Source organism: Tripterygium wilfordii, chromosome 1 (assembly GCF_013401445.1).
Source record: "Tripterygium wilfordii isolate XIE 37 chromosome 1, ASM1340144v1, whole genome shotgun sequence".
NCBI lineage: Eukaryota > Viridiplantae > Streptophyta > Magnoliopsida > Celastrales > Celastraceae > Tripterygium > Tripterygium wilfordii.
The window spans coordinates 3,702,719-3,729,853 of record NC_052232.1 but is presented as its reverse complement, the minus strand read 5'-3'; the positions used below and the strand labels follow the sequence as shown (position 1 = coordinate 3,729,853).

General features: G+C 38.2%; 3 protein-coding genes and 1 long non-coding RNA gene across 4 annotated transcripts; 1 reads left to right on the top strand and 3 right to left on the bottom strand.

The window, feature by feature from the left end:
* Window positions 1-5,306: 5,306 nt before the first annotated feature.
* On the bottom strand, window positions 5,307-7,420 carry LOC119995665 (zinc finger MYM-type protein 1-like). The gene is made up of 3 exons (XM_038842170.1): window positions 5,910-7,420; window positions 5,768-5,824; window positions 5,307-5,484 (listed from the first exon to the last, which is right to left on the bottom strand). Exons 1-3 carry the CDS (start codon window positions 7,418-7,420, stop codon window positions 5,307-5,309), a joined length of 1,746 nt encoding a protein of 581 aa, XP_038698098.1.
* On the bottom strand, window positions 7,397-8,866 carry LOC120002573 (zinc finger MYM-type protein 5-like). Its single transcript, XM_038851339.1, has 2 exons — window positions 8,627-8,866; window positions 7,397-8,262 (listed from the first exon to the last, which is right to left on the bottom strand). Exon 2 carries the CDS (start codon window positions 8,251-8,253, stop codon window positions 7,726-7,728), a length of 528 nt encoding a protein of 175 aa, XP_038707267.1. The 5' UTR covers window positions 8,254-8,262; window positions 8,627-8,866; the 3' UTR covers window positions 7,397-7,725.
* Window positions 8,867-10,042: 1,176 nt separating this feature from the next.
* LOC119995656 (exopolygalacturonase clone GBGE184-like) lies at window positions 10,043-11,802 on the bottom strand. Its single transcript, XM_038842162.1, has 7 exons — window positions 11,779-11,802; window positions 11,616-11,732; window positions 11,403-11,533; window positions 11,199-11,331; window positions 10,791-11,086; window positions 10,465-10,693; window positions 10,043-10,273 (listed from the first exon to the last, which is right to left on the bottom strand). The coding sequence occupies exons 1-7, from the start codon at window positions 11,800-11,802 to the stop codon at window positions 10,043-10,045; spliced, it is 1,161 nt and encodes a 386-aa protein (XP_038698090.1).
* An 8,654-nt stretch (window positions 11,803-20,456) lies between these two features.
* LOC120003236 lies at window positions 20,457-21,157 on the top strand. The gene is made up of 2 exons (XR_005469317.1): window positions 20,457-20,593; window positions 20,767-21,157. It is a non-coding gene; the product is annotated as an uncharacterized LOC120003236 (long non-coding RNA).
* The last annotated feature ends 5,978 nt before the right edge of the window (window positions 21,158-27,135 follow it).

Genomic DNA, 27,135 nt, shown 5'->3' with positions numbered 1-27,135 from the left:
AATTGATGTCAATATGTCCTCATGCCAATGGCCTACAATAAAGCCCAAACAATAGAATTACAGGGAGCAATCAAATGTTTTATTTTATTTTATGAGTTAACCGGGTTTTTCCTGCATGTAAATTTATCGTTACTTTAATTGTCTCTATCTCAAATACCTTGACAAGTTGTACGACAATTTAATATGCAGAATCATCATATCATCATATCATATCATATCATATACACAGTAGTAATACGGAATAGAGAATGTGTTTTAGAGGTGCCACATCAGATTCTAAATGCATCAGGTTTGTTGCCACGTGTACTGTATTTTAAATTAAATTGAATAAAATTAGATTCAATTTGGGGTTGGAGTGAAGTAATGGGCTAATGCCCGCCAGTTACGGTTTTTCTCCTTCACCTCTTTCACTGATTCATGCATCTTATCTCTCATTCTACATGCATTTTCTTCGCACCTCTCTATCGGTTCACATACGCCTCTTATTCTCCTTCTGCGCGCTCTATCCCATAGGCGATTAAGGTCTTCCCCTCTTCTACGTTTGTGATTCTTCAAGCACTGAGATCTGCAGCTGGTTTGATTCAATGACCACCTTTGTTTTTAGGGTGAAAGCAGTCGGATCACAGAGGAGCAAACTGCCAAACATCCCCAGAAATGCCAAGGAGTGTTCGGCTAGCGTGGTGATCATTTTCTGTCACTACATTTTGGCGACCACTATAGGAGCAATCTATTTACACAAAAAATAAAGTTGAAATTTTGATATGACCATCGTGAGATCTGAAGTTGGGTTGGAAGCAGGAGGAAGCAATCCCCAACAATGAAACAACCACGATGAAGATGGAGGAAATGGGCATCCGATCGTTGGCGTAAATGCAAATCCGCCAGCAACTAATGCGGTGGCAAAATCCATCATTGGCAGTCTCTCTGGGGTCTCCATGTTGCAGTACAGAGATTCATCGGATCAGAACTTTCTTCCCACAGATGACGACGAATTGTCATGCAATTTTTTACACGATTGACACATCGACTCCCAATCCCGAGGAATGACGTGGACGGCGAACCTCTGCACCTGCAAAACAAGAACCGGCGACCCTTCGTGACCCGGGGGCACTTCGACGCTCAAGTCAAAAATTTATTCAGAGAGAAATCAAAGAGTTTTTGTAGAGAATTCTTAGCGCGTACCTCATTATTGCTATAATACACCTTTTATAGTTGGTGTGGAGTGTGGCTGTTAGGATTTTCTTATCCCATCTAACTTTTGAAATTCGAATTGTGATATGACGATTCATCTTGATCTCTTCTTTTGAATTTGAGTATTTCTGAGCTGACGCGAGGTAGTTTTCTTTGAGGTCTTCCCTCCTCTCTTTGCCAGTTGTCTTGCTGACTAGGCCTATGTTTTTTATCCATCCACAGTACTTATCCTCATATTCTCACTTTGTTATGAATAAACACAAGGTTGGATTCACAGTGATGTGATCAGAAAATAAAATTTCACTAAAAATCCATGGGGTTCCTCATTGAGGTTTGCACAGGACAGCCAAGTCCGACAGTCCAAAAAGTCCATGGGACTTCCCAAGTACATTGGATTTTATTAAAAACCCAAGGGATTCCTCATTGAGGTTTGGACTGGATGGCCAAGTCCGCTAGCTTAAAAAAGTCCATGGGTTTATTGAGTCTCACTAAAAACCCATGGGGTTCCTCACTGAGGTTTGGACTGGATGGCCAAGTTCGTCAGCCCAAAAAAGTCTATGGGACTTCCCAAGTACATTGAGTTTCACTAAAAATCCATGGGGTTCCTCACTGAGGTTTGGATTGAACGTTCAAGTCTGCGAGCCCAAAAAAGTTCATAGGAATTCCCAAGTCCACTGGATTTGAATAAAACCTCAAGGGGTTCCTCATAGAGGTTTTGGCTGGACAGACAAGTCCGCTAACCCAAAAAAAATCCATGGAACTTCCCAAGTCCATTCTGTTTTAATAAATATCCAAGGGGTTCCTCATAGAGGTTTCGACTGGACAGACAAGTCCGCCATCCCAAAAAAGTCCATGGGACTTCCCAATTCCATTGGGTTTGAATAAAAACTCAAGGTGTTCCTCATAGAGGTTTCGGCTGGACGAATAAATTCGCTATCCAAAAACAGTGCATGGGACTTCCCAAATTCATTGGGTTTGAATAAAAACCCAAGGTATTCCTCATAGAGATTTCGGTTGGATGGACAAGTCTACTAGCCCAAAAAAGTCTATAGGACTTCCCAAGTCCATTGGATTTGAATAAAAACCTAAGGGGTTCTTCATAGAGATTTCAGCTAGACGGACAAGTTTCCTGGCCCAAAAAATTAGAAAGGCCTTCCAACAAATGAGAAAGGCCTAAAATGACCAATAACTCAGCAATACGCAAGAGAAAGTGGCAAGTGTTGAAAAATTAAATAGTTTTCATTGCCTAAATAAATGTAAATACTACAATGAAAATGAAGTTCTCAAAAGTATGAGAGAAGGTTACAAATGCTGGCCCAAAGGCCGGAGACCAACTCCAAAACATAAATGAAAGCAGTAAACTAAGCTATGTGATCAGTTGTCCTAGATACTACGGGATCAGAAAAGTGCTCTGGATAACTCTCATCCTGGCGCCGAGCTTGAACAAGTTTGAACAGGCTTCAGGGGCAAATGTGGGGGGAATATATCAAGACTAACACGTGAAAAAATCCCATTGGTCACTCCAATTTGTTAACCTTGTCATTAACCACAACAAACCCATAATTTTGGGGATTAGCCTACCACTAAATCAAGAAATTGATTTAGAGAAATCTCTTCAATTATTCAAATGAGTTGGGTAATTATGAAACTCCTCCACTGGATAAAGAAGGGGAAGACTTCAAGGTAATTTTTAAGCTCTATTTTATGATTACTTTTGCTGGTGATTATCTTGAAGACTAGCTTGAGCATTGGAGTACCCTCGGTCGTCTAACAACCGTCGAGTTCTCATTGACTACCTTTGTTTTCTTGGTGAAGGCAGCCGAATCACGTAGGAGCAAACAACCAAGCTTCCCCAGCAATGCTTAGGAGTGTTCAACTAGCGTGGTGATCATTTTTTATTCACTACATTTTGGAGACCACAGTGGGAGCGATTTGTTTCAACGAAAAATCAAGTTGAAATTTCGATATGACCACCGTGAGATTTGAAGTTGGGTTGGAAGCAGGGGGAAGCAATCCCTAGTAACGAAACAACCACGATAAAGATGGAGGAAATGACCATTTGGTTGTTAGTGTAGATGCAAATCCGCCAACAATTAATGCGGTGGTAAAGGGGTTAATACCAACTGAAGAACATATGGAAGCGGAGATCCGACGCACAACGGAGTATCTCAAGTCCTTGAGACAAGGGCTCATTGAAGTCAAGCGGAAGGAAAGCGCCCCCTCGAAATCCCTAATATGGGATGGTTTTCTTCTCCACTTTTTAGGATAATGATGGTTTGGAAAATTTGCGAAATTATTGTCCATATTTAAATTTTATCTTCCCTCCACCACAATTGAAACCATTTTATTTGAAAAGATTTAAATCGGTATTAAGTAACTTCGCTGCTTATTCCCTATATCAAATTTTTTAAGAAAAATTGTGATAATTTGAAGAATGAGTAGAAGAGAAAAGTTGTCCCAACAAACACTTGAGGTATTGTCTCACATTGGGTCAAATGCCCAAGTGGGTTTTGTTCCTAAAAGGGCCCTCAAGTGGTTGAAGTTGGTTTCCAACTAATAAACCACATCGTTTGGCTTGAACCAATCAATGTGGGACATTTTATCTAACACTCCCCCACACTTGAGGGCTCGGTTATGAGAGACCAACAAGTGGACTATACGGGTTAGGGCCAGTCCATGTAGTACCTCTCACCTTGTGGGTGGTGATAGCATGATATTTTACATATTTTTAAACCTCACTTTACACTTACTTTTGTCTCTTTTAAGTGAATTAGTCATGGATATTACAAATATTTCCTTTATTTTGATTTTCAGGACAATATGAATAAATGGGTGATAAAGGTCTTATTTTGTATCAAGACATGGAGACTTAAAAGGCCACCAGGCCATGAGTTCAAGGAAGCCCATAAAGGCCGGAGAATGGCCGGATGGTGTTAGGGAAGCTTGACCATGAGAGAAGGCAATATTAGAAGGAAACAAAAAAAAGATGCCGCATGTGATCAAACAAATACAGGGAAATAAATCAGTGAAGATCACTAAATGAAGATATGCATGGGTCAGTGAAGTACACAAATCAAGGGGAGCTTAGTTGACTTTGAAAGCAAAGATTCAAGTATAGAAAATATGCGCATGAAGTCGTTGGTCATTAAAAGAGCAAAAGCAATAATGAGATTTGCACGGCACGTAAAGAAAATCGAATCAAATTAAGTGAAGGAAACCGAGTTTGACAAGGTGATCAATTGAAGGAAGCTTTTATCAGTATAAAAGGGGAGGCACGGCAGTGCAATAACACGAATTGGAGAGCCACATTCTCTAGTTTTTGTTTTTGTTCTTGTCTCTAGTTTTTTTTCTCTTTATTCTTATTATTGGTTCATGGCGTTCTCATATTTAGTTTCCTTGTGTTCTTATAACATGAGTAACTAAACCCCTTTGCTAGGGCTTGATGTAACCTAGTATGATTATTGCAAGTACTTCAATTAATTGAATGCATAATTTTGGTTCATGATTCTTGTCTTTAATTTCTATGCTTGTAATCTATTGTTTGTTTGGTTGATTGGCCACCAATTGAATGTTTAATTAGATTATCGAGCTAGGACTAAGGAATGAACCGAATTCACATGTCTTAGTGGAACTGAAATTAAGGAAATCAATGGTCGACTGCCATGAACAAGGTTTAGGGGATTGATTGGTTGTTATAGTTCTTTAGATCGTAATGAGTTGTTAGCCTTGGGTTAAAAACTGCGAACCGAACAGGATTAATCCATTGTTAATAATATTTGTTGGCACCGCGAACGAACGAACCAACATATTTAAGAAAGAATCAACCCTTGAATCGGAACCATAATTGTATGTTTGTTAATTGAATGCTTGTGATAGGATTACTAGGTGAAATCATTGCTCTAGTGTTCATCTCTTATTGGATATAAAATCTGAATTTTATTTCTTTGTTTTTATTTTATTTTATTTACATCAATCATTCTTCCTTTTTCCCCAAATCTCAATCATTCATCAAGTTAAGTACATTAATTAGATTAACTAGTCTCCGTGGGATCGACCTCGTACTTGCATACACTGTACTATTCGTAAACTCTTGTGCACTTGCGAAAAATATTACATCAGGTGGTCCAAATCTGAAAGGCCCACGGTGACCCAAACGCTATCGGGTGGAGGTCTTGAGGATCGAGCACATGCTTCGATACAATATTATAATTTTTCAGCCCATACACATCAAAAATATTGTCTGCTTTAGGTTGTCCAGTTCCTGAAGGATACATCAGGCCAGCACGACTTTGCCTTCTTAGGAGGTCACCCATCCCAATGGTGTTCTAGCATATGCACGTTTAATTGCAGAGTTATTATGAGATGTTTTCTTCTAAGAAAACGCGTTGTTGATGGTTAGGAACTGAAATTAATTATATATGTTAACAAAAATATTTAGATTTTCAATTTGGTATATATTTTGATCTCCTTTATGATTTAGGATGAACTATGAGCAGGGTGCTTTTTTTTTTATCCTTTAGGAAGCTATAACCTTTGTTAGTTTAAGAAAGGGACCCTATTGATGTGTGAGTGTCACCTAGCTATGATGCTACAATGACGGAGTTGGGATGAATTGTCACCGGGGTCGCACTTTCTATAATGATAAACAATTACATGTCAAAATAACATACTAAGCGGACAAAATAATATTACAGTTTGACAAATAACAAAGAAATTACAGTTCTTCCCTACGAGTCTTCATATTCTGAAATCGCTTCATAATAGTCTCATTATCAATACTGCTAAAAATTTCTTTCTCAATATAGACAACCAAGCTATCATTCATCCATTTGTCTCCCATTCGGTTACGCAATCGGCTCTTCACAATATTCATAGCAGAAAACACCCTCTCCACAGTTGCAGTTGCAACCGGTAAGATCAATGCCAACGTGATAAGCGTATACACGAACGGAAACACTACATTCTTCTTTGTCTCTACCATCTTTTGAGCAAGACCCGCAATACCTTTGATACCTGAAAATTTTTCATTGTTACGCACATTAATAATATAAGTCTCAAGTTGATTACCAAGCACCATAGGATCCACCATAGAAAATTCTTCTGGATAGAATTTAGCAAGACAAACCAACATTTCCTTATTGAAAGGAGAGAAGGAGTCACTTGGATTCAAGCATGCTATACAACGAAGTAATTCTGTTGTTGTCTCAGTGAACCGATTATCAAGCTCTTGAACTTGTCTATCTATGATAGTGTTAAACAATTCAACTTCAAAATGAAACAAGTTGGTGATTTTTGGAGCATTCCTTCTTGGACGGCCACGAGCTTTATATAAATATTTCATGTTAGGAACATCAATGTCATGCTTGTCACAAAAGCATGAAACTTCCTCTAACAAACTATCCCAACCACTAGTTCTCATACTTCTCAAGCGTATCTTAGATGCTTTCACTAAATCCATTGCATTCTCAATGTCTTGATCTTTTCTTTGTAATGCTTGTGAGAGTTCATTTGTAAGTCCCAATATTTTCATCATTAAATGAAGAGTGCAAACAAAGTCAAAGGATTGCATTACCTCTAATAAGACAGCAGCTTCAGTCTTATGTTCAGAGCTTGAACCATCCACTCTAATAATCTCAAGTAGATCAAGTACGGAAGAAAACATAGAAGCCAACCGAACCAATGTAAGATAATGTGAGCCCCACCGTGTATCACCATGTCGTCTTAGAGTAGTTTCTTGATTCAAACCCCTTCCACTTGAAATTTCTCCTCCCTCAAGTGCTTCAATGATCTTGGCCTCTTGTTTATCTCTAAGGATATCTCGCCTTTTACACGATCCTCCAACAACATTCAAGATACTAGTGACAAAGTTAAAAAGATCTCCAACATCATTGTGGTTTTTTGTGACACCTATGAGAGCTAATTGGAGTTGATGTGCAAAACAATGGACAAAGTCCGCAGTCGGATTATCTCTCAAAATAAGAGCTTTCAAGCCGTTGAACTCCCCTTGCATATTACTTGCTCCATCATAACCTTGACCAAGTAATCTTGAAATAGTTAAACCATGAGTAGCAAATAAAGCTTCAATACTAGCCTTTAGTGAAATAGCTGTCGTTTCAGACACATGTTGAATGCCAAGGAAACGCTCCATTATATGCCCTTTTTTGTCGACGTACCTCAAAACAACAGCCATTTGCTCTTTGCATGACATGTCACGCGACTCATCAATCATAATGGAAAATAATGAATCACCAAGGTCTTTGATGATTGCACTGGTAGTCTCCTCTACAGGAGCTTGAGTAATTTCCTTCTGAATATCGGGTGATGTCAATTTGTGATGGCCAGGAGCTTCATTAAGAACAACACTTTTTATCACCTCATTATTTCTTGCAAGAAAACCTTGAAGCTCTAAATAGTTTCCTTGATTGCTTGAGGCTTGAGATTCATCATGGCCACGGAACGGGAGCCCTTGGTGTAATAGAAACCGACTACACTCGATAGCAGAATTCAAGCGAATTCGATAATCACTTCGATTCTTCAATGACTGCTTAGAGAAGAAAGATGCAATACTTTTTTTTTATTCATTAGATTCTCACACTTCATTCGAGCTTCATTATGAGAACTATTAGGCCTTCCCACGTGGACATCGAATCTGCCTTTCTTTTTCCAATTTGAAAATCCATCACCAACAAAGGAATCACCACCTCCTTGATAACCACTTTTTGACTTAAACAAGTAACAATATAAGCAATAAACAGAATCTTTCTCCACGCTATACTCCAACCAGCTCGGATATTCATCAAACCAAGCTTCATTGAACCGTCGTAACATACCACTAATCATTTTCTGTGGGAACATGTGCCCATGAGGTTGAGTAGGACCCTTTTGTAAATATGCTCTTCGAACTCTGTCTCTATCATTAACAAGGTACTCATTAATTGGTTTTCGAAGTCCAGGATCCGCAAGAATATCTTCCAAATCAATTTCTTTCTGTTTTTGATTCAAACTAGGTTGATCTACATCCACTGGGACCATTGGAGCTTTTCTTTTGAGGTATTTATCCATATTACAAAGCTGTAAAAAAGAATGTTTCACGGTAACAATTCACATTATTCTCTATTTCTATAACAATTCACATTATTTTATTCTCTAGATTGATCTAAATCCCATTAACAATTCACATTATTCTATATTTCTAAATCAACAATTCAAGTATGACTCAAATAGGACACAAATCAAAAGCACTAAAGCAGTAAAGCAATAAAGCATGTTTCCAATTTCCTAGTAAAAAAGTCACACACTCCGAGACTCACTCGCACAATATGTATGGCTCAATAGCCAATAGGACAAAAAATTACATTCTATATTAACAACTCAACAATTAAATTATTCAAGTATAAAATATTAAAAGTATTCAACAAAGGAGTGAAGGACAGACCGTTGATTCTTTGAAGATAATGACAGACTACTCACTACTGAGTAACAGAGTAACCGAGGTAGCAGAGCAGAAGCAGAGCGGGACCAGTACAACAGTACTCCAATCGTCGTGATGCGCAGTGGCAGTGCCAACAACTTTTCTTTGAGAGGCCGAGACAGCGAGATTCGAGAGGGAGATCAGAGTCCAGAGAAACTCGATGACGATGAGATAGCGATAGAGAGAGTTTAGGTTACACTTCTCTTCTTCTATTCTTCAAAACGACATAGTATTACTATTACATATATTAAATTTTTTTTTTTTAAAATTGAGTGGGGTCAGTTGACCCCACTCTACCCATCCATCTCCGCCCCTAATGCTACTGCTAAAATTTTGTTTGTGGTCATTGTGTTGGAGTATTGCTGCATTTTTTAAACTTGCAGATGCACTGTGCATGGAAATAGAGAGTGCAAGTCCATTGCTTGCAACTTAGCTCTTTATACATATTTATGACCTAAAATTAAGAGCGGAACTCAGGCGGCTTACTTGATTTCCCTCCCTCTGAGTTTCTAATTTTTGTCTGCGATGAGCTACACGCCTACACCCTCATTCCAACGAAAATGGAGGACATCACAATAAATCGATGTCGTTTCAGTCATTCATGTTAAAAAATAAAAGAACGTTAAAAATTGATTTTATTTTTCTCTGGAATTCTTGTTATCTATTTGTGTAATTAAAGATGTTGGAGACTGAATTACACTTACCAGTCATACAACTAAATCCAATTTTCTTAGATTGGTTCACTTTTAACAAATTGGTTATATTAGCTAATATTACTATATATGGCTATAAGAAAATTACCCGAATAACCGAACAGTTAACGGTCGGTTATTTGTAAGAAAAAAAATAGTGAGGACCGACCAAATAACCAAAATAATTGACCGATCGATCGATTAAATTTTTATAAAAAACCCGACCGTTTACACCCCTAACTATATCAATAAGATGTTAATTTGATTATAAGAAACTAAAATAAGTCATCATGGGATATCCTAAGTGGCAAGGGTGGATCTTGATAAGTGTTGGTTTGGCACACATATGGTTCAATTCCATGTTTGGAATTATATTAATGACTAAATTGGGACATGTATTGAGTTTGCCATGCAAAGACAGGTTCCGGAGTGAGCCAACTCTTGGATGGGTTCAACATGACAAAAAAAAATTAGAATACAAGAAAATTAATATAGTCATTACATTTACTAATTAGAGAAAACGACTCCCTCAACAAGATCTCAAATGCCTCATAAAAGAAAATTAACAATTTCTATATATACTAAACAACGTATATCTAATATCTATGTGAACTAAACAAGTCATTAAGCCTTTAAGAGAGTAAAAACACTAAGAAAGAGTGCCTATGCTTCCTTCCACAGTTCCACTTCAGAAGTTTGAATTAATCACTTTTAAGCCATCAATTGCACCGTTTAGATTCAGATTGCCTTCCCTCCAATCTTCATCATCTTCTTCATGTGTTGGGGTCAGATTGATGTCAACAAGCTTGACATTCTCGCAAGGCACACTAGGACTGCACAACAGACTCACTGCAAACTCTGATTTGTATGTTCCCCTCACATTCTTGAAGGTAACATCCTTAATCTTCACTTTTGAAGGCTGAGGTACACAGAACAATGATTGAAACCAAGTTAGTAAATAACTATATCTATATATATTGTTTCATGTGTGTGTCTGTCAGTCTGTGTACTGATAGAGATATATATATACACATGCAAAGATAGATGATTGTGCTGTGTGTTTGTGTACATCAATGCAAAGATAGATGATTGTGCTGTGTGTTTGTGTACCTTTGATGTATCACATTTGTCGTTCGGACAGTATTTTTGGTCGATGATGATGGGGTTCGAGACATCGGTCATTTCAATGTCGTCGAATGTCACGTTAGAAGCATTGCTTGAAGTAGATCCACTCCAAGTCTTTATTCTGATACCATTCTTTGTTTTCTTTATTTTGCACTTCTTGACACTGATCCCTGATACATCCTCCTCATTCTTGGTCTTGCCCAAGCTACCAATACTGCCATATCGGAAAAAAAACAAAACAAAAAAGAGTATTACATAATTTACGTTACTTATGAATCAAAATTGTCCCAATAGAGTCAGAGTTTTGGTACCTTATTCCATGGCCACAATTGCAAGTGACGTTGTAAACAGTGACATTGACAGAACCAGCTATAATGGAAACACTATCGTCGCCAACTTCAATCGTGGAAGACGAAATGTTGATGTTACTAGAGTGACTGACATGGATTCCATCAGTGTTTGGGCTATCTTCAGGAGCAGGAGAAGTAACAATAACATTGTGAACATTGACATTGCTGCTTTCATGAATTACCAGATGGAACCCCTTGGCATTTGACAAGGAAACATTTTTGATCGTCCCATGTGAAACATGATCGAATTTCAGCGACTGCGTTGATCAAAATCAAATAAGTAAGACCCTTAAAATTCTAGCAAAACTCCATTTAATCAAAGTGATGGTCTAATTAACCATGATGTATAGAAGCAGAAGCAATACTTACTGGGATTAAGGTTTCGCAACGGGAAGAATGTTGGCAGGAATGGCAGCTGTGTTGTTTCCAAGCTTCAACCGCTCCTCGTCCATCAAAGTTGGTCGTGTCAAGTTCTCCGGTTATACTGAATCCGTTCAAGTGACTGAATTGAATCCAAGTTTTAGACGGGAACGATTGGAGTTTACTAGGAGCGATCAGATTCCCTCTAATCACTATCTTTGAGACTGATTGTTCTTGCAAGGGCCGGAGAATTCAAACGGACCGACATGGTATGTACCTTCCGGTACATAGAAAGTCGCTCTCTCATCATGATCACAAGCAGCCTTCCATGCTGCTAAGAATCCCTGCAACCCAAAAAACAACATATTCACTCAAAATCAACAACAATTTAGCAAATTATAGTAAAGAAGTAGAGACCAAACTTACCGAGCTACTCTCTGTATCTCCATCGTCTACAGCGCCATGGTGAGTTACATCAAAGACAAGCCCTCGAGGTCGTGACTTTAGTTCAGGAGCATCAACCGGCTCTGGAGCTGAGTCTGCCTGCACCAGGTAAACTTGTTGCAGCAAAAACAGCTAAAACACTGACAATTAACGTGAAACCAGTCTTCATTATATCACAACTCTATATATATATATATATATATATATATATATATATGTAATCTGAAGACTTTGATTAGACAAGCACTAAACCCAGATTAATCAGTTTGTGTTTTTTTTTTTTTCGTGATGATTTGGGTGGAGTTGTTTAGAGTTATATATAAGCAAACTTTATATCTAATTACATTTGAATTCGTTTTACTACTTCTAATTGGGTATTAATTAGCAGTTAATGTGAAATATTATTTACATAAGTCTTCACATTGATTTAATTAGGGATTAGTATTTAATTATTGGGTTGCATTAGGTGTTATTATTGGCAATCACAAACTAATGGGCAGATGATTATATCCAAGCCACTAGTTGGAATGGTAAAAAGGGTCTCCAGAGTTCGAATCCCCCTCCCCGTTTAAAAATAAAATAAAATGGAAATATAATTAGAAGTTTGATGATTCAATCGTGACTGAATATGGGCCTTCTTATGAGATAAGCCCAATGACATAACAAAACTCTTAAAAAATAAGTTGCCAAAGCCCGAAGGAAGGTCCAGACTCCAGCCCATTTCGAAGGTCAAAATTCTCAGATTGCTATCTGAATTCCTAACCCTAACCCTAACCCTAAACCTAAACCTAAACCTAAACCTTTTGCTTTCCTCATCTGCTCTCAAGAATCACTCCTTTCTGCAAATTCCAGCTTAATGTTGGTAACAAATTGCTATTTCATATACCATATCAATGTTGCTGACTGATCTGTTTGTTCTGTTCGGTTGATTTTATGAACGTTCACATTCAATAGAAACAAAGTTGCAGAGTTTGCAAAGTTTCTTGTTGCTTCCTGCTTGTAGGGGAATATGCTTACATTGGATGATATTAGTTGTCCATGAATGTGGAGAGAATTAATAGAAACAAGTATGTCATCAATCCTGTATATTCTGGAATTTACTTTGTGTTTCTTGGTCAGCAATGAGGAAGAAGTACTGTCGTGAGGAACTCTGAAGAGATAGAAAATCCTGCAATGAATGTGGCAGGTGGAGAGGGAGTGGTTCCTGAGGCCACACCTACGTAGGCGCAAGCTTTATCAACTACTCAGATGGCGTCAATGTTTGAGGCTCAAGTGCAAGTAATGAAGGAGATGTCGGAGATGATGAAAAATGTTACTCAGATAGTTCAGGCACGCACTGGACTGGATACTCACGGTGTGGTGGAGGGTCAGACCTCGGGGGAGGCTGATAGAATTCAGCGGCAATTGAAAGAGGTGGACCGACTACTCAAGTTGGAACCTCCTAAATTTCGTAGTGACATAGATGTTGCAAAAGCTTATACTTCGATCAGAGAGATGACTAGACGATTGGATACCTTAGGCATCTCGGATGAGAGACGGGGGATGGTAGCCTCGTACTTCCTGAAAGACAAGGCTTATGATTGGTGGTATGCTCTGGGGCAGAGGAAGGAACAACTTACTTGGGCATCATTTGAGAGATTATTTCTACAGCATTTTGTGCCAAACTCTTATCGCACGGAGAAGGTGAAGGAGTTCTTGACTTTGGTATAGAAACCGGATATGTCAGTGGCAGACTACAGTTACAAGTTTGAGGAGTTATATGAATTTGGGAAGATGTATACCCCGGATGAGGAGAGCGAGGCGGAGAGATTCAGGCAAGGTTTGGTGCCAAATGTAGGGGCACCGCTGGCTAGTATGAAGATTGTTACCTATGATGATGTGAGAGAGGAGGCTTTGAAGCAAGAGCAGATTAATAAAGATTCAAGGAAATATTGGGATACTTTTGGCGGTCGATCAAGTGGTGGTATTGGAGGGGCTTTTAGAGGACAGAGGCAGGGGTGGTTTAGTAAGAAGAGGTAGAGGACAGACAGTCAAACTTCACAGAACCGGTCAGGAAGAGCAGTGGAGGGCAAAGGTCCCAGGGAGGTAGAGGATCACAACAGGGACTGAGGGTTTGTTATCGATGTGGATAGACGGGTCATGTTAGGCACCAGTGTACTACTTCTGGACCTGAATGTTTTGAGTGTGGCAAGATAGGCCATAAGCGGCCAGATTGTCCTTAGAGGAGGAGAGACACACAGCAGAGATCTGAGGTTTCATCGGCAGCCTCATCACCTACTACCCCTCTTGCGTCATAGCTTTCCTCAGGTGCCTCTGTTGGAAGACGGTGATCACAGACCAGGACACAGCAGCAGCAGTCACAGATTCAACTTGCATTGACTCAGGCGAGAGTATTTGCCTTAGGGCGCTAGACATGGTTTGAGCATCCGAACTTTGTTGGAGGTACTTTTCTTCTCTCAAATTGTTTGGTGAGAGTATTGTTTGACTCTGGTGCAACAACATCTTTTATTTCTACATCGTTGGCAATGTCATTAGAGTTAGATGTGTCTCCGATAAAACGTATGTTTGCGGTGACTTCTCCGTTTGGGTACACCACTTCACTAGAAGGGTGGGCGGAAGGAGTTGTGTGTAGGTTTGGCGAGATAGAATTGATGGCGGATCTATATGACCTTGATTTTAAGGACTTTGATGTGATTTTGGGTGTGGATTGGTTGACAAAGCATAGGGTTATGATTGATTTTTGGATGCGAAGGGTCACTCTAAATGTACCTGGAGGGGGGTGATCCAATTGCAAGGATCCAAAGGAGTGTCATGTTCACACTTGCCGGGGATACCACAAAGGAGAGAGATAGAGTTTACTATTGAGTTGGTTTTGGACACCAAAGCAATTTCTATTGTTCCTTACCGAATGGTACCGGCGGAGTTGAGGGAATTGGAGACTCAGTTGAAGGATTTGGAGTCAAAGGGGTTTATTAGACCGAGCGTCTCTCCGTGGGGTGCTTCGGTGTAGTTTGTGAAGAAGAAAGATGAAACTTTGAGGATGTGTATTGATTATCGACAACTTAATCGTGTGACTGTGAAGAATAAATACCTATTACCGAGAATCAATGATTTGTTTGATTACTTGCGGGGTGCGAGACATTTTTCTAAGATTGACTTAAGATCCGGTTACCATCAGTTGAGGATTAGGGAGTCAGATGTACAAAAGACTGCGTTTCGAACACGGTATGGGCATTATGAGTTCCTGGTTATGCCTTTTGGACTCACTAATGAACCGGCTGTGTTTATGGATTTAATGCAGCGGAAACTTCGACCATTCTTGGATCGTTTTGTGATGGTTTTCATTGATGATATATTGGTGTATTCACCCACGGTCCAGGAGCATGAGTTGCATTTACGAGCAGTATTGCAAATGTTACGGGAGCATAGTTGTATGCGAAACTGAGCAAGTGTGAATTTTGGGCGACGAAGGTGAAGTTCCTTGGTCATGTTATCACACAAGAGGGTATTGCGGTGGATATGTCTAAAGTAGAGTCAGTGTTGAAGTGGGAAAGGCCGAAAAATATTATCGAGATTCGAAGTTTTCTTGGCTTGACAGGATATTACCGACAGTTCATTTGTGACTTTTCACGTATTGCTGCACCAATGACACAGTTTACGCGGAAAGAAACACCATTTGTATGGTCCGAGGAGTACGAGAAGGCATTTGAGGAGTTGAAGTGGAGACTTACATCTCCACCAGTATCAGTTGTTCCGTAGAGGAATGTGGGATACCACGTTTACTATGATGCTTCTAAAGTAGGCTTGGGATGTGTTTTAATGCAACAAGAGAGGGTGGTGGAGTATGGTTCACGGTTGTTGAAGCAACATGAAAGAAATTATCCGGTTCACGACTTGGAGTTGGCGACGGTGGTGTTTGCACTTAAGCGGTGAAGGTATTACTTGTATGGAGAGAGGTTTGAGGTGCTCTCTGATCACAAGAGCCTCAAATATCTCTTCACACAAAAGGAATTGAATTAGAGACAACGAAGGTGGATGGAATATCTGGAGGATTATGATTTTTCATTGAACTATCACCTGGGAAAAGCTAATGTTGTGGCCGACGCTTTGAGTAGAAAGAATACCATTGCGGAAATTTCTATGCGGGAGTGGGAGTTTGTGGAGTTGATTAATTCATATGGATTGGAATTGCAAGAGCGAGAGGAGAGGTTGTATTTGGGATGTGTTTCTGTTCGGCCGACATTGATTCAAAAGGTGTTAGATGCACAAATTGGGAATGAAACATTTGATGTGACTGAGGAAGAGTCCGGATGGATTAGAGGCGGAGATGGTGGTGTGAGATTTAAGGGTAGATTGGTGGTGCCAAATGACGAAGAATTACTTTAGGAAATTTTGCGAGAGGCACACCATTCCCGGTTTGCCATGCATTCGGGGGGTATATAAGATGTATCAGGATTTGAAGCGTCAATTGTGGTGGCATGGAATGAAAGTTGATGTCGATAAGTATGTTGCTAGGTGCCTCATATGTCAACAGGTGGAGGCAGAACATCAAAGGCGGCGGGGTCGTTACAACCGCTTCCGGTTGCTTAATGGAAATGGGAGAGTATCACAATGGATTTTGTGATAGCATTACCATTGACACCGAAGAGGAAGGACACCATTTGGGTGATTGTGGATCGGTTGACAAAGTCAGCACATTTTCTTCCAATTAACAAAACTGACTCACTTGAATCATTGAGTAGGTTGTATGTGCAGGAAATTGTGAGGTTGCATGGAGTTCCGTTAAGCATTGTGTCGGATAGAGATCCGCTATTCACGAGAAGTTTTTGGGAGAGTTTGCAAGAAGCGTTGGGTACCAAGTTGACTATGTCTGCTTCGTTGCATCCAGAGACCAATGGACAAAGTGAGAGAACGATTCAAATATTGGAAGATATGTTGCGGGTGTGTGTTATGGATTTTGGTAGGAGTTGGGAGGATTATTTACATTTGGCCGAGTTTGTTTACAACAACTCGTACCAAAGTAGTATCGGAATGGCGCCTTTTGAGGCTTTATATGGAAGACCATGTCGATCGCACTTGTGTTGGGCGGAAGTTGGAGAGAAAGTGTTGTCCGGGCCTGAATTTGTGAAGGAGGCCAAACTCAAGATAGAGGAGATTAAGAAGAGGTTGCTTACGACCCAAAGCCGACAAAAATCCTATGTGGATAAAAGAAGGAGACCATTGGAGTTCTCAGTGGGTGACAAAGTATTTGTGAAAGTGAGCCCTAGGAGAGGAGTGCAACGTTTTGGCAAGCAGGGTAAGTTAGCACCAAGATATGTTGGGCCTTTTGAGATTCTAGTTGGGGAAGTGGCATACCGTTTGGCATTACTGCTGAAATTTTTGAATGTGCATAATGTGTTTCATGTTTCGACACTTCAGAAATATGAACCGGACCCTTCACATGTGTTGGATTGGGGGACATTGACGGTAGAGGATGATGGAACCTATTTTGTGCAACTGGTGGGAATTTTGGATAGGCAAGATAAAGTTACAAGGTCAAGCACAATACCATTGGCGAAAGTGTTGTGGATGCATCATGGAACCGATGAAGCAACTTGGAAGTTGGAATCCGAAATAAAGAAAAAGTATCCACATCTATTCGACTTCTTATGTATGATTTCAATTTTGAGGACGAAATTTATTTAAGTAGGAAAGGATGTGAAAACGCAATAAAAAAAATGAAGTGTCCGGACACCCATACTAGGCGTCCGGACACCTCTAGAAGATTTACACATCTAGAGCAGTTGTGTGCAATCTGTCTCAGTTTGTTCACAAAGTGTCCGGACACTCCTTAAGCTGTCCGGACACCTCGAGCAATTTTTGAGCATTTTACACTTTGTCTTGATTTGTTCATAAAGTGTCCAGACACTCTTTGAGCTGTCCGGACACTCGATGATAAATTTTGTTTTAAAACACATTTGGACAATTCTGGGCTCATTCTTCTCACTGGTTTGACAGAAATAGCCGAGAGAGAGAGAGAGAGAGTGGAGAGAAGGTGATTTTGAAGGAGATCAAAGAAAAGGAAGATTGAATCAAAGATTTGGGGCTTACACAACTTGGATTTCAAGATTTTCACAAGATTAAGGTAAGTTTTACAAAGATTGAAGTTAGGGTTTTGTAAGTTTGGGCTGATTTCGTGAAATTGGAAGTTTTGGGGTAAAAGCTTGTTGATTAACCAAAGTTTATGCATATTGTTGTTAGATTTGAGCTTGGATTGAGATTGAGTGTTGGCTAAGAAGTGATTGAGCTAGGGTTGAGGATTTGGGGCAAGGTGTTATCGTGAACTCAATTTACTATATTGTGTGTTTGATGTGGGATACATTAACCATGGACCCTCAATCACCTATCAAGTAGTTGATGTTCTTGATCATATGTTAAATGAAGTTGCGCAATGAATTTAGTTGCATAACATGAATGTGTGATATTGCATTTGTTGCATGGTGGAAGCAGTGGATGGGATTTTGGTATGTATGTCAACGTGCACTAGTGGTTCCGGTTATTTGGCTCTAGTAACATGGTTGATGGTACTAGTATGGACATGCACTAGTGGATCCAAATAATTGGCTCTAGTGACATGGCTCGGTTAGATGTACGGATTGCATTTGTGTGACAACATGGCATATTGTTGCATTGCGTTACTCTTCCATAATATTCCAACCTTAATCCTCATTTTATGCTCTTATTCGATATCCCTACTGAGCCTCCTGCTCACCGTGTTATATTTGCCCCTCCTCAGGTGATATAGGTACTAGCGCTAGTGCTCCGCCTACGGATCAGCAGGTAAAAGCATGACGCGGATGGCCTGGACTTGTGATGGTTTGTTTTGTGTGGTGTTTATGTTGTGGTGTTTGATTTGTCTTTCGTTAGTTATGTATTGAGATACGTATGGGTACTTATTGTTATGGATGAATGATGATTTTGGATGGTTTGGCCAAAAGCCTTAGTATTATGTATGCATTTCGGTTTGATGATGGATATGGCCTGAGGCCCTGACTGATTTGCTTTGTTGTATAGGGATTAATTGGTTTTATTGATATATTTATTGTAGGGGGCATTCTTCGATATACGGGGAGATGCTGTCGGATTTTTGTATATAAATTTGTTGATTTAAAATTGTAAGTTAAGGGATTTGAGTCTCTGTTTTAGGTGGCGGCATGTGGGTGCACACACGTATTGCCAATAAGTCACGTTCCTGGGACGGGGCGTGACAGGTGAGCTTTTGGAGAATTTAATGGTGAGATTTGTGAAATTATTAATATACAAACCTCAGAAGTTTGATGGGCAGACTTATAAGATGATTGTGGAGCTATAGGATGGATGTAATTGAGTACTTGAATAACTTATGATATTCAATTTTTTGATAGATATTTTAACATATTTACAAAAAGCGAACGTTCTTATATTTTTTCTTCTGAATAATTTAAGAACTTGTTTAGATGATATTATGAACATTCATGTTGCACTTTGATGATTCAAAGTTTTAGAGAAGATTTAAAGATAACGAAGATGAATGTGAGAGGATTCGAAGAAGAAGAATCTAGAGAGAGAAATTCAAAAATTCATTCATTTGAAAGTATATGATTACAAAGACAAATAGCCTAATATAAAAATGTACAAACTAAAGATGTCTTGGATCTTGTAAACGACAATAAAACCCATGCTAAACTGATGAATTGTCGGCTTTAATGTGAGAAGCCCAAACTAGACATGACAAAAATAAATAAAGGGAAAATTTTATATACATACCACAAAAATATTATCTTTACACCACTTTTTAATTTTTTATAGTTTACATAAATATCCTTGTATACATTGACAAATTAATCCTATTTTTTATTTTACTTCGTTAATTTTCGGGGTAAAGTATTTTCAAGGTTGGTCTTTGGCAATGGACATGAAACAACACTATTGTTAATGGAGGTCATCATCTAGATCTTCATCTTTTTGGTTGTAACAAAGTGAAAATTGATATATGGACACATGCTACTGGTACACAATTTTCCTCCAGAACCATCCCATGACGAGAGAAGGCTCTTTTCATATCCTCCGCATTCCAATTAAGGGGGAAATTTTCAAAGTAGAATTTTTGGGCTATGACAGTTGGGTTAGGGTCATAACGATGGCTGATGATTTAGGGGTAGCGGCAGGTTTGGATTGGGTGGGATGGAAGAGGCCGAACAAAAGCTGGGTGTGGGGCAGAAGAACTATGAGGGATAGAAGGATGAATAGGTGGCCATTGGTTGGTGTGATGGTTTTTTTTAGGGTGGGTTGAGATGTGGGACAAAAAGATTGTGAGGAATAGAAGGATAGAGAGCAAGCCATTGGTGGGTGTGGTAGGAGCCAGTTGGCTAGGGAAGGTCATTTTTGGGTGGGTTGGGTGGAGGTAGTGGAGGTAGCAAGGTGATTTGGTGCCTGAATGTGTGCGGGTTAAATGTGTATAAAACAAGGGTAATTTGGTCTTTTCACTACAATTTTGTGTGTAGACTTGTAACTTTTTGGTGTAAATTTATCATGTTCAAAAAGTAGTGTAAAGATAGTTAGTGTTTTTGTGATTTGTAGATAAAATTTTCCTAAATAAAGATAAATGATTTTAATGATTAAATATGAATGTGAGCCATAATATGAGAAGCCCAAACCAAACTTAAGAAAGACCTAACAAGACTAAAGCTTAAATATAAATTGTGGGCCATAATATGAGAAGCCCAAACTAAACTTAAGAAAGACCTAACAAGACTAAGTTTACGGGACCAATTTACGAGATTTTATTTTTGGCCATTGGATCAATCCAACGGCTGATAGTTTCAACCTCTACTTTACACAGGAATTCGTTCTTCTCACCGGAGGAGATGTAGAGAGAACTTCGCAGTCGTTGTGATTGGTGACAGCGTCGTCTCCTCCTCATCCACTAGTCTCACCTAAAGGTAGCAATCCTTCTCAGCAAACATTGATCTTCTCCTCTTCCCTTTCTACCCAAAGGACCAACCCAATCCTTCTTAGCTGCTTTGTTTTATCGATTGGAGATTTGGATTCGTAGTCCTTTTGGTTTCAATTTCATTTTCTACCCAATCACTTATTTCGTTTTATCGATTTGTAGATTTGGATTCGACCCGATTTCGAGCTTCGAAGTTCACAGTCGTTACGACTGGAGATTTGGATTTGTCTCGTAGGAAAATAAAAAAATTTGTATCTAGGGCTTGGAACTGTTATTTTTGGTTGCTTCTAATTCATTATTTTTTGCCAAATTTCTCAATTATTGTCGGTGAGAGAAATCATGGTGGGTTTGATTGCAGTGTTGAAATGAGATTGATATTATGGGAAATGCTGAATTTCTTCGATGCTTGTAATGTAGACCTGCCTTGTATGAAGAGTTTTATCTTTCTTTATTTGCAAAAGGGTGATTTGAATCGCCTAGAATGATCACATAACCCATTTTGAGGTAATGTTTGACACATACATACAATGAAAGATGCAAAGGTTGTGAGATATGCAGAATTGCTTTCTTTTCTTTCTTGGCACTAGGCCTATCATCATTTAGTTCTTCCTTGCAGTAGGATCTTATGAAAGGTGTATTTGGTCTTGATTAAGATCCATGCCCAATTGACATTACTAGGTTGTTGTGATTGTTTCATAAGCTGCTTTGTTTCCAGATTGCCCTAAAACTAGACATGGCCTTATAAGCAAAGACAGCGATGAATTTTAAACAAAAGAAACAGCGACATTCCATCAACTCTGTCAATTCTCTCAAAAATAGCCGATATCATTTCATTAATTAGAAGAAACAACTGAGTGATAGAGAAAATATTTTTACTACTCATCAACTATGTTAGTAGATTTCAACTCTTATCAACACATTTTCATGGAAATTCTCATCAACTCTTCCAACAATAGACATAAACAAATTAGTAGCATTAAAAATATCCACTTCCAGATTACATGAACTATCCTTGTCAACAATACCATAAATAGATTCTATCAACATCCATAACCTACAACAAATTAGATGATCCAAAAACTAAACACATTCCAGTATGTCATTCCTGCCGGGAAAAAAAATCAGCATTAATTAATTAACTTAATAAATGAAATGCAAACAACTTGGAATATAAAATCAATGATGTACCATCATGCCACGAATTAAAGGACAATTCCTCTTGTCATGTGATTGTCCCTTTAACCCGCAACCATTGCAACGTCTATCATTGTTACTCACTATTTCTTTTCCGGCTCATTGTAGACACGTTGCGAAAGAGCAATACTAGGTGTATAATAAGATTGTCCTACATCATTTAGAGACCATGAGTTTATATTACTTTGAAGGGACTCCATTGTGTCAAATGCGATCTTGTATATTTCTTCATTGATGATAGCAGACTCAACAATATTTGGCATAATCTTACGCAATGTATTGTGATTCATAACCACTTTAACGTCAAAAGTACCTCGCCCATCACTGCTGCCATAAGATTAGGTATTAAAACACTTAGCAACTTTGGTCCATATACGCAACACATATATATATCAGGCAATGGAGCATAAACTTGCATCTTGCGGCTGAAAGTTGCAAAGATGTGTCGACAAACATATCCAGTTGACTCAAATTTCCTGTAACTACAAGTCAAATGAGTTTGTGACTTGTTGTCCACAACTTTTCTTATGCTTTTTTGACTCCCATCAACTCGCAAAACATTGTAGAGGCATATGTTTTTTGATTCTTGGGTAATTGTTGCCATATACGCCATGCTTTGGTACAACTCCTCCAGGACTTTGTAAAAAATGGTATGAGTATACACTGCAGCCACGGACTTCTCTATTGCAAACATAGTTTTGGTAATGGGCTGTTCGTTAATGTCTTTGTGGTCAAGATACAGCTCTTGGTGTCCTTGGCGTTTTATAGCTCTTGTAAACCTAACCACAAAATCCATCAACGTATTTTTCCTTGAAACATATGACTTGAAAAATGCATGACATGTTTCTGCTCTTTGACTAGAAGACATACCTATATTAAATAACCAACGTCAGTAAGTACAAGAAATAAATGGAACAATTCGAAATCATTTCACAATTTATACAATATATTAGAATACCTGCAGAGAATGTATCATTAATATAAGCAGGAATCCACTTGAAACGGATATCATACAATGCTTTTAGCTAATCATTGGTAGACAACCCACTTTGTTCAATAACCTCGGCCCATTCGGACTTAAACTCTTCTGAACTCTCTAAATTCCATACACATTTATGAAACTGTCGATAATGGTCTCTCCATTTTACGGTATCTAACTTTTTTGAAAATTTATTCAGAATATGCCACATACAAAACCTATGCACAATGTTTGACAGTAATTCAGCTATAGCCTTACCCATTGTAGGATCTTGATTAGTGATAATCATTTTAGGTGGTCCAGATGGCATACATGACAATAACTGACTCTAAAGCCACAGGAGCGACTCAGTCGTTTCATCACTCAAGAATGAACACCCAAAGAGAGTAGCTTGTCCCTGATGGTTTACTCCAACAAAGGGTGCAAAGATCATACCATAACGATTTGTATTGTAAGTAGTGTCAAAGACAACTACATCCCCAAAAGCATGATATGCCTTTCTACACTCCACATCCGTCTACAAACAATGAGTGAACTTGTTTTCATCATCCATCTTGACTGCAAAATAAAAGTCTGAATTTTTTTTCCTTTTCAGATTCAAAATACTTGTATAACATTTGTGTATCATGTCTAGCATACATTTTCACCTCATCTCGTCGAGCATTATAAAAATCATTTTCAATACAGCCAATATTTTCTACACCACGTATTTCTATCTCCAAAATACTAATTTATTTATAAATTGACACATTTGCTGCACTAAGTTGTCATGTCAATGCCTTCATGGCGGAACACATGGAATGGTGAGATCGTAACAAATGAACTTTTCTTGGTGTTGTCAGGACATGATTATAGGCCTTGTAAAAGATAGAAACAATGAAATTTTGACTAGGGTATAACTTCACAAGAACTTTTTTTGCATTACACCCTTCTCTAGTTACACCTCGTTTTCGTGTAAAACATAACTTGATTCTACCTGCCCTTGAGTCCTTTGTTTATAGCACACAAATTCCCTCCTGGTAATTTCATTATTAGGATTGTTTAGTACTCCACATTCGAATACTAAATCCAGCTTCCCTTGCATATTCATTATAAAAATTATGGGCGTCGTTCAACGATTCAAATTCTTGTCCAATTTTAGGAATCTTTTCAAACCTTACTTGAGGAACAAAAGTTTGATCATTGGACGAGGAAGAACCCATATCCATATGCGAGATTGCATTATTTCCAGTAGTACTGCCCTCCATAACTATAGATTCAATGACACAAGGCAAACAACAAGCAGGTTTGGGCAAATATCAAATACTCCATGTCAAAAGATTGTAAAACATGTGGTAACCAAAACAAGATGGAATTAGAAATTGGGTACCTGTAGCCTTGGAATTGTAAAACACGTGGGTCGCAATACTTCCCAAATCAACTGGGTCATTTCCTACCCAAAAATTAGGTTGTGACCTGCGATTCTCAGCAGGTAAACGTGCCTCGACTCCTTCCCAAAGCGAGATTGTGCGTGATGAGATGAAGACTCCATCGTTTGTTGGTTGGCTTCGACGAGTTTAGTGTATTGCCGTGCTGTTGAGATTTGAAGTACGAATGAAACAAAGTCACAGAAGGGGATTTGTGTGTAAAATAGAGGTTGAAACAGTCAACCGTTGGATTGATCCAACTGCCGAAAATAAAATCCCATAAACTTATACCGCAGGAGAGAAGTTATATATATATATATATATATATATATATATATATATATATATATATATATATTAATGTTGGGGGCTATAGCCTAGTGTAGCCCCCTCCCTCCATCCTTGGCTAAGCTATCTTCGTTATACATGGAAGGAAGATGAAGTATTCACTAGACAGTGCATGCGGTTCACTGAATCAGCGTGCAATTGAATGATGAATACCACCAAAGCATAGGGGAGAATCATGTTCAACGTCAAGCCATTTTTTTTTTGATAAGCAGCAAATTATATAAAACAAAAAGGAGAACAAAGGGCATCAGCGTCACGTCATTTAATTTATCTATCTAAGAAATCACACCATTTAAAAGACCACAATCAAGAATTATGTAGTTCAAAATATTCAGGAGTCTAAAATAGCCATTTAATTAATCTATTCAAAAGACTACATTATTTAAGAGACCATAATTAAAGAATTATCTGTACTTGCAAACGTTTTGAAGACCCAAAGACCATTAAATTAAATAAATCCATATAAGAGTCAGAACTATTTATGAGACATAAATCAGAATATTATTTGTACTTGATGAATTCCAAGATTCATAAAAAAAAACACCAAATGTTTACATATAAATTTGTTGACGTATGTTAAGAGCAAATGCAATAGCACATTTTTACTGGGCCAACAAAAATCCACCTCTATTGCATAAAAAGTCAAGCCAAACACGTATCTCAATAAAACCACATTAGCAAAACATAAATTTTTATACATTATCTCTTCGCATTCAACATGGAGGCCAACAACATTCCATGTCTCCATGTTGTCCCCAACAAAACTACACCAAAACATAAAATCTCAATACAGTCACATCAGCAAAACACGTATCCCAATACAGTCATATCAACAAAACACAAAATCCAATATATTTTTGTTGGCCCAACAAAATTTTACCATTGTGGTTGCTAGCACGTAAGTTTGAGTGGTGGCTGACGTGACTCGCTTAGTAGAAGCAAAGCAAAAAACTCTCTCCGAACTTCAGTAAAATGATTATGTTTCTAAATGCCAATTAAAAAATGTAAAAAAATAACGAGCAAAACTTGGGTGTACGACTAATGATATAAAACAATCAAATGTATAATACAATATAATTAAAATTACATTCACGTGGGCATATCACCTAGTTGAATTTGAATTTTTTAGATACAGGGATTTATTCCTAACCAACTCGGCAATTATTGAAGCAACTACAATGGTGTTTAGGTTAATTGGATGAACAAAAACTTGGAAAACATGCAAAGTGAGATATGAATGGGAAGTGAAATGTGGTATCTCACAATAGTGCAATTTTGTTGGCCATACTTTTCACATTTTTGACATACTAAAAATATGCAACATCATTGTGGTTTAGGGATCATGGGACCTAACAAATGAACAAGAAATGACTAATATAGGGAAATGACAATGTCCCTTCTTTACAAGTTAACCCAACAAAATTGAGTCATTAAAATGGCATTATTGTACACATCCATTCCTATGTTGAGCCAATAAAACCCACTTTTTACCCATCCATGTCCCATTAATGTGCACAATTGTGGATTATCTATCACTAATTAGAGCACTCACAATGAGCCCCTTTTGGTGGCCCAAAAGTCCAAAATAATGTCCCTAATGATGGGCCAAGCAAAAACTTGGACTCCAATGGAGCTATTTTATTACCCCAAAAATGATGGCCCAAGCTTCAAAGAAGTGATGTTTCAATGCTTGTTTGTCCACTGCCAATTGAGGCCCACCCAAGTCAGTGTGTGTAATATATTGTGCGCATGTGAAACTTTGGCTGCATGTGTGTACAATAATGTGTGCATGTGATGTACACAAACATATATATATATATAAGGGTGTAAAATAAGGGTTACTTTTTAATGGTGTGGATGAATGATATGACAAGTGGGGTCCACTGCTTTGGTTTCCACATGTTTCAAATCAATGGTACAAACATAGATTCATATTTTACACCCTAACATTAGACTCTTATGTGAGAATTCCTTTGTGTGTGTATATATATATATGTATATATATGATATAAATATATGTTATATCTATATATAGATCCAAAATGATATATGTCCATAATTTTCTCATTCATGAACTTACATAATCTAAGTGACAAGCCAAATAGGCATGTCACATAGATTAAAAAAAACAAACAAATTTTATTAAAAAAGTCACATAGACATCTAAATGTTTATGTAAGTTTATGGATATTTATTTTATAGATATGTAGTGCTTCCGTATATAGATATGCGTACTGCACATATATATATGCATATATTATATATTCACAATATATATATATATATATATGCATGTTGTGTATATACAAATATACATACAGGTTTTCTCTTATAAGGACTCAAAATAAGGATAGGCTTAATAGCCATTGGATCAAACCAAAGTACCATATTAGATCTCAAAATTAAACCCTCTCCATTCACTCCCATGCCTGTCTTCTTCTCTCGTTCTCTCTCTCTCTCTCGTAAATCTCTCGTTCTCTCTCTATCGCGAGACCAGCCACCATAGCCAGCCTTTCCAATCCTTCTCTTCCTGAAATTAACCATAACATCTCTCCATAAGATCTCTTCTCTTGCTTCTCTCACTCTCTTGCTTGACTCACTTGA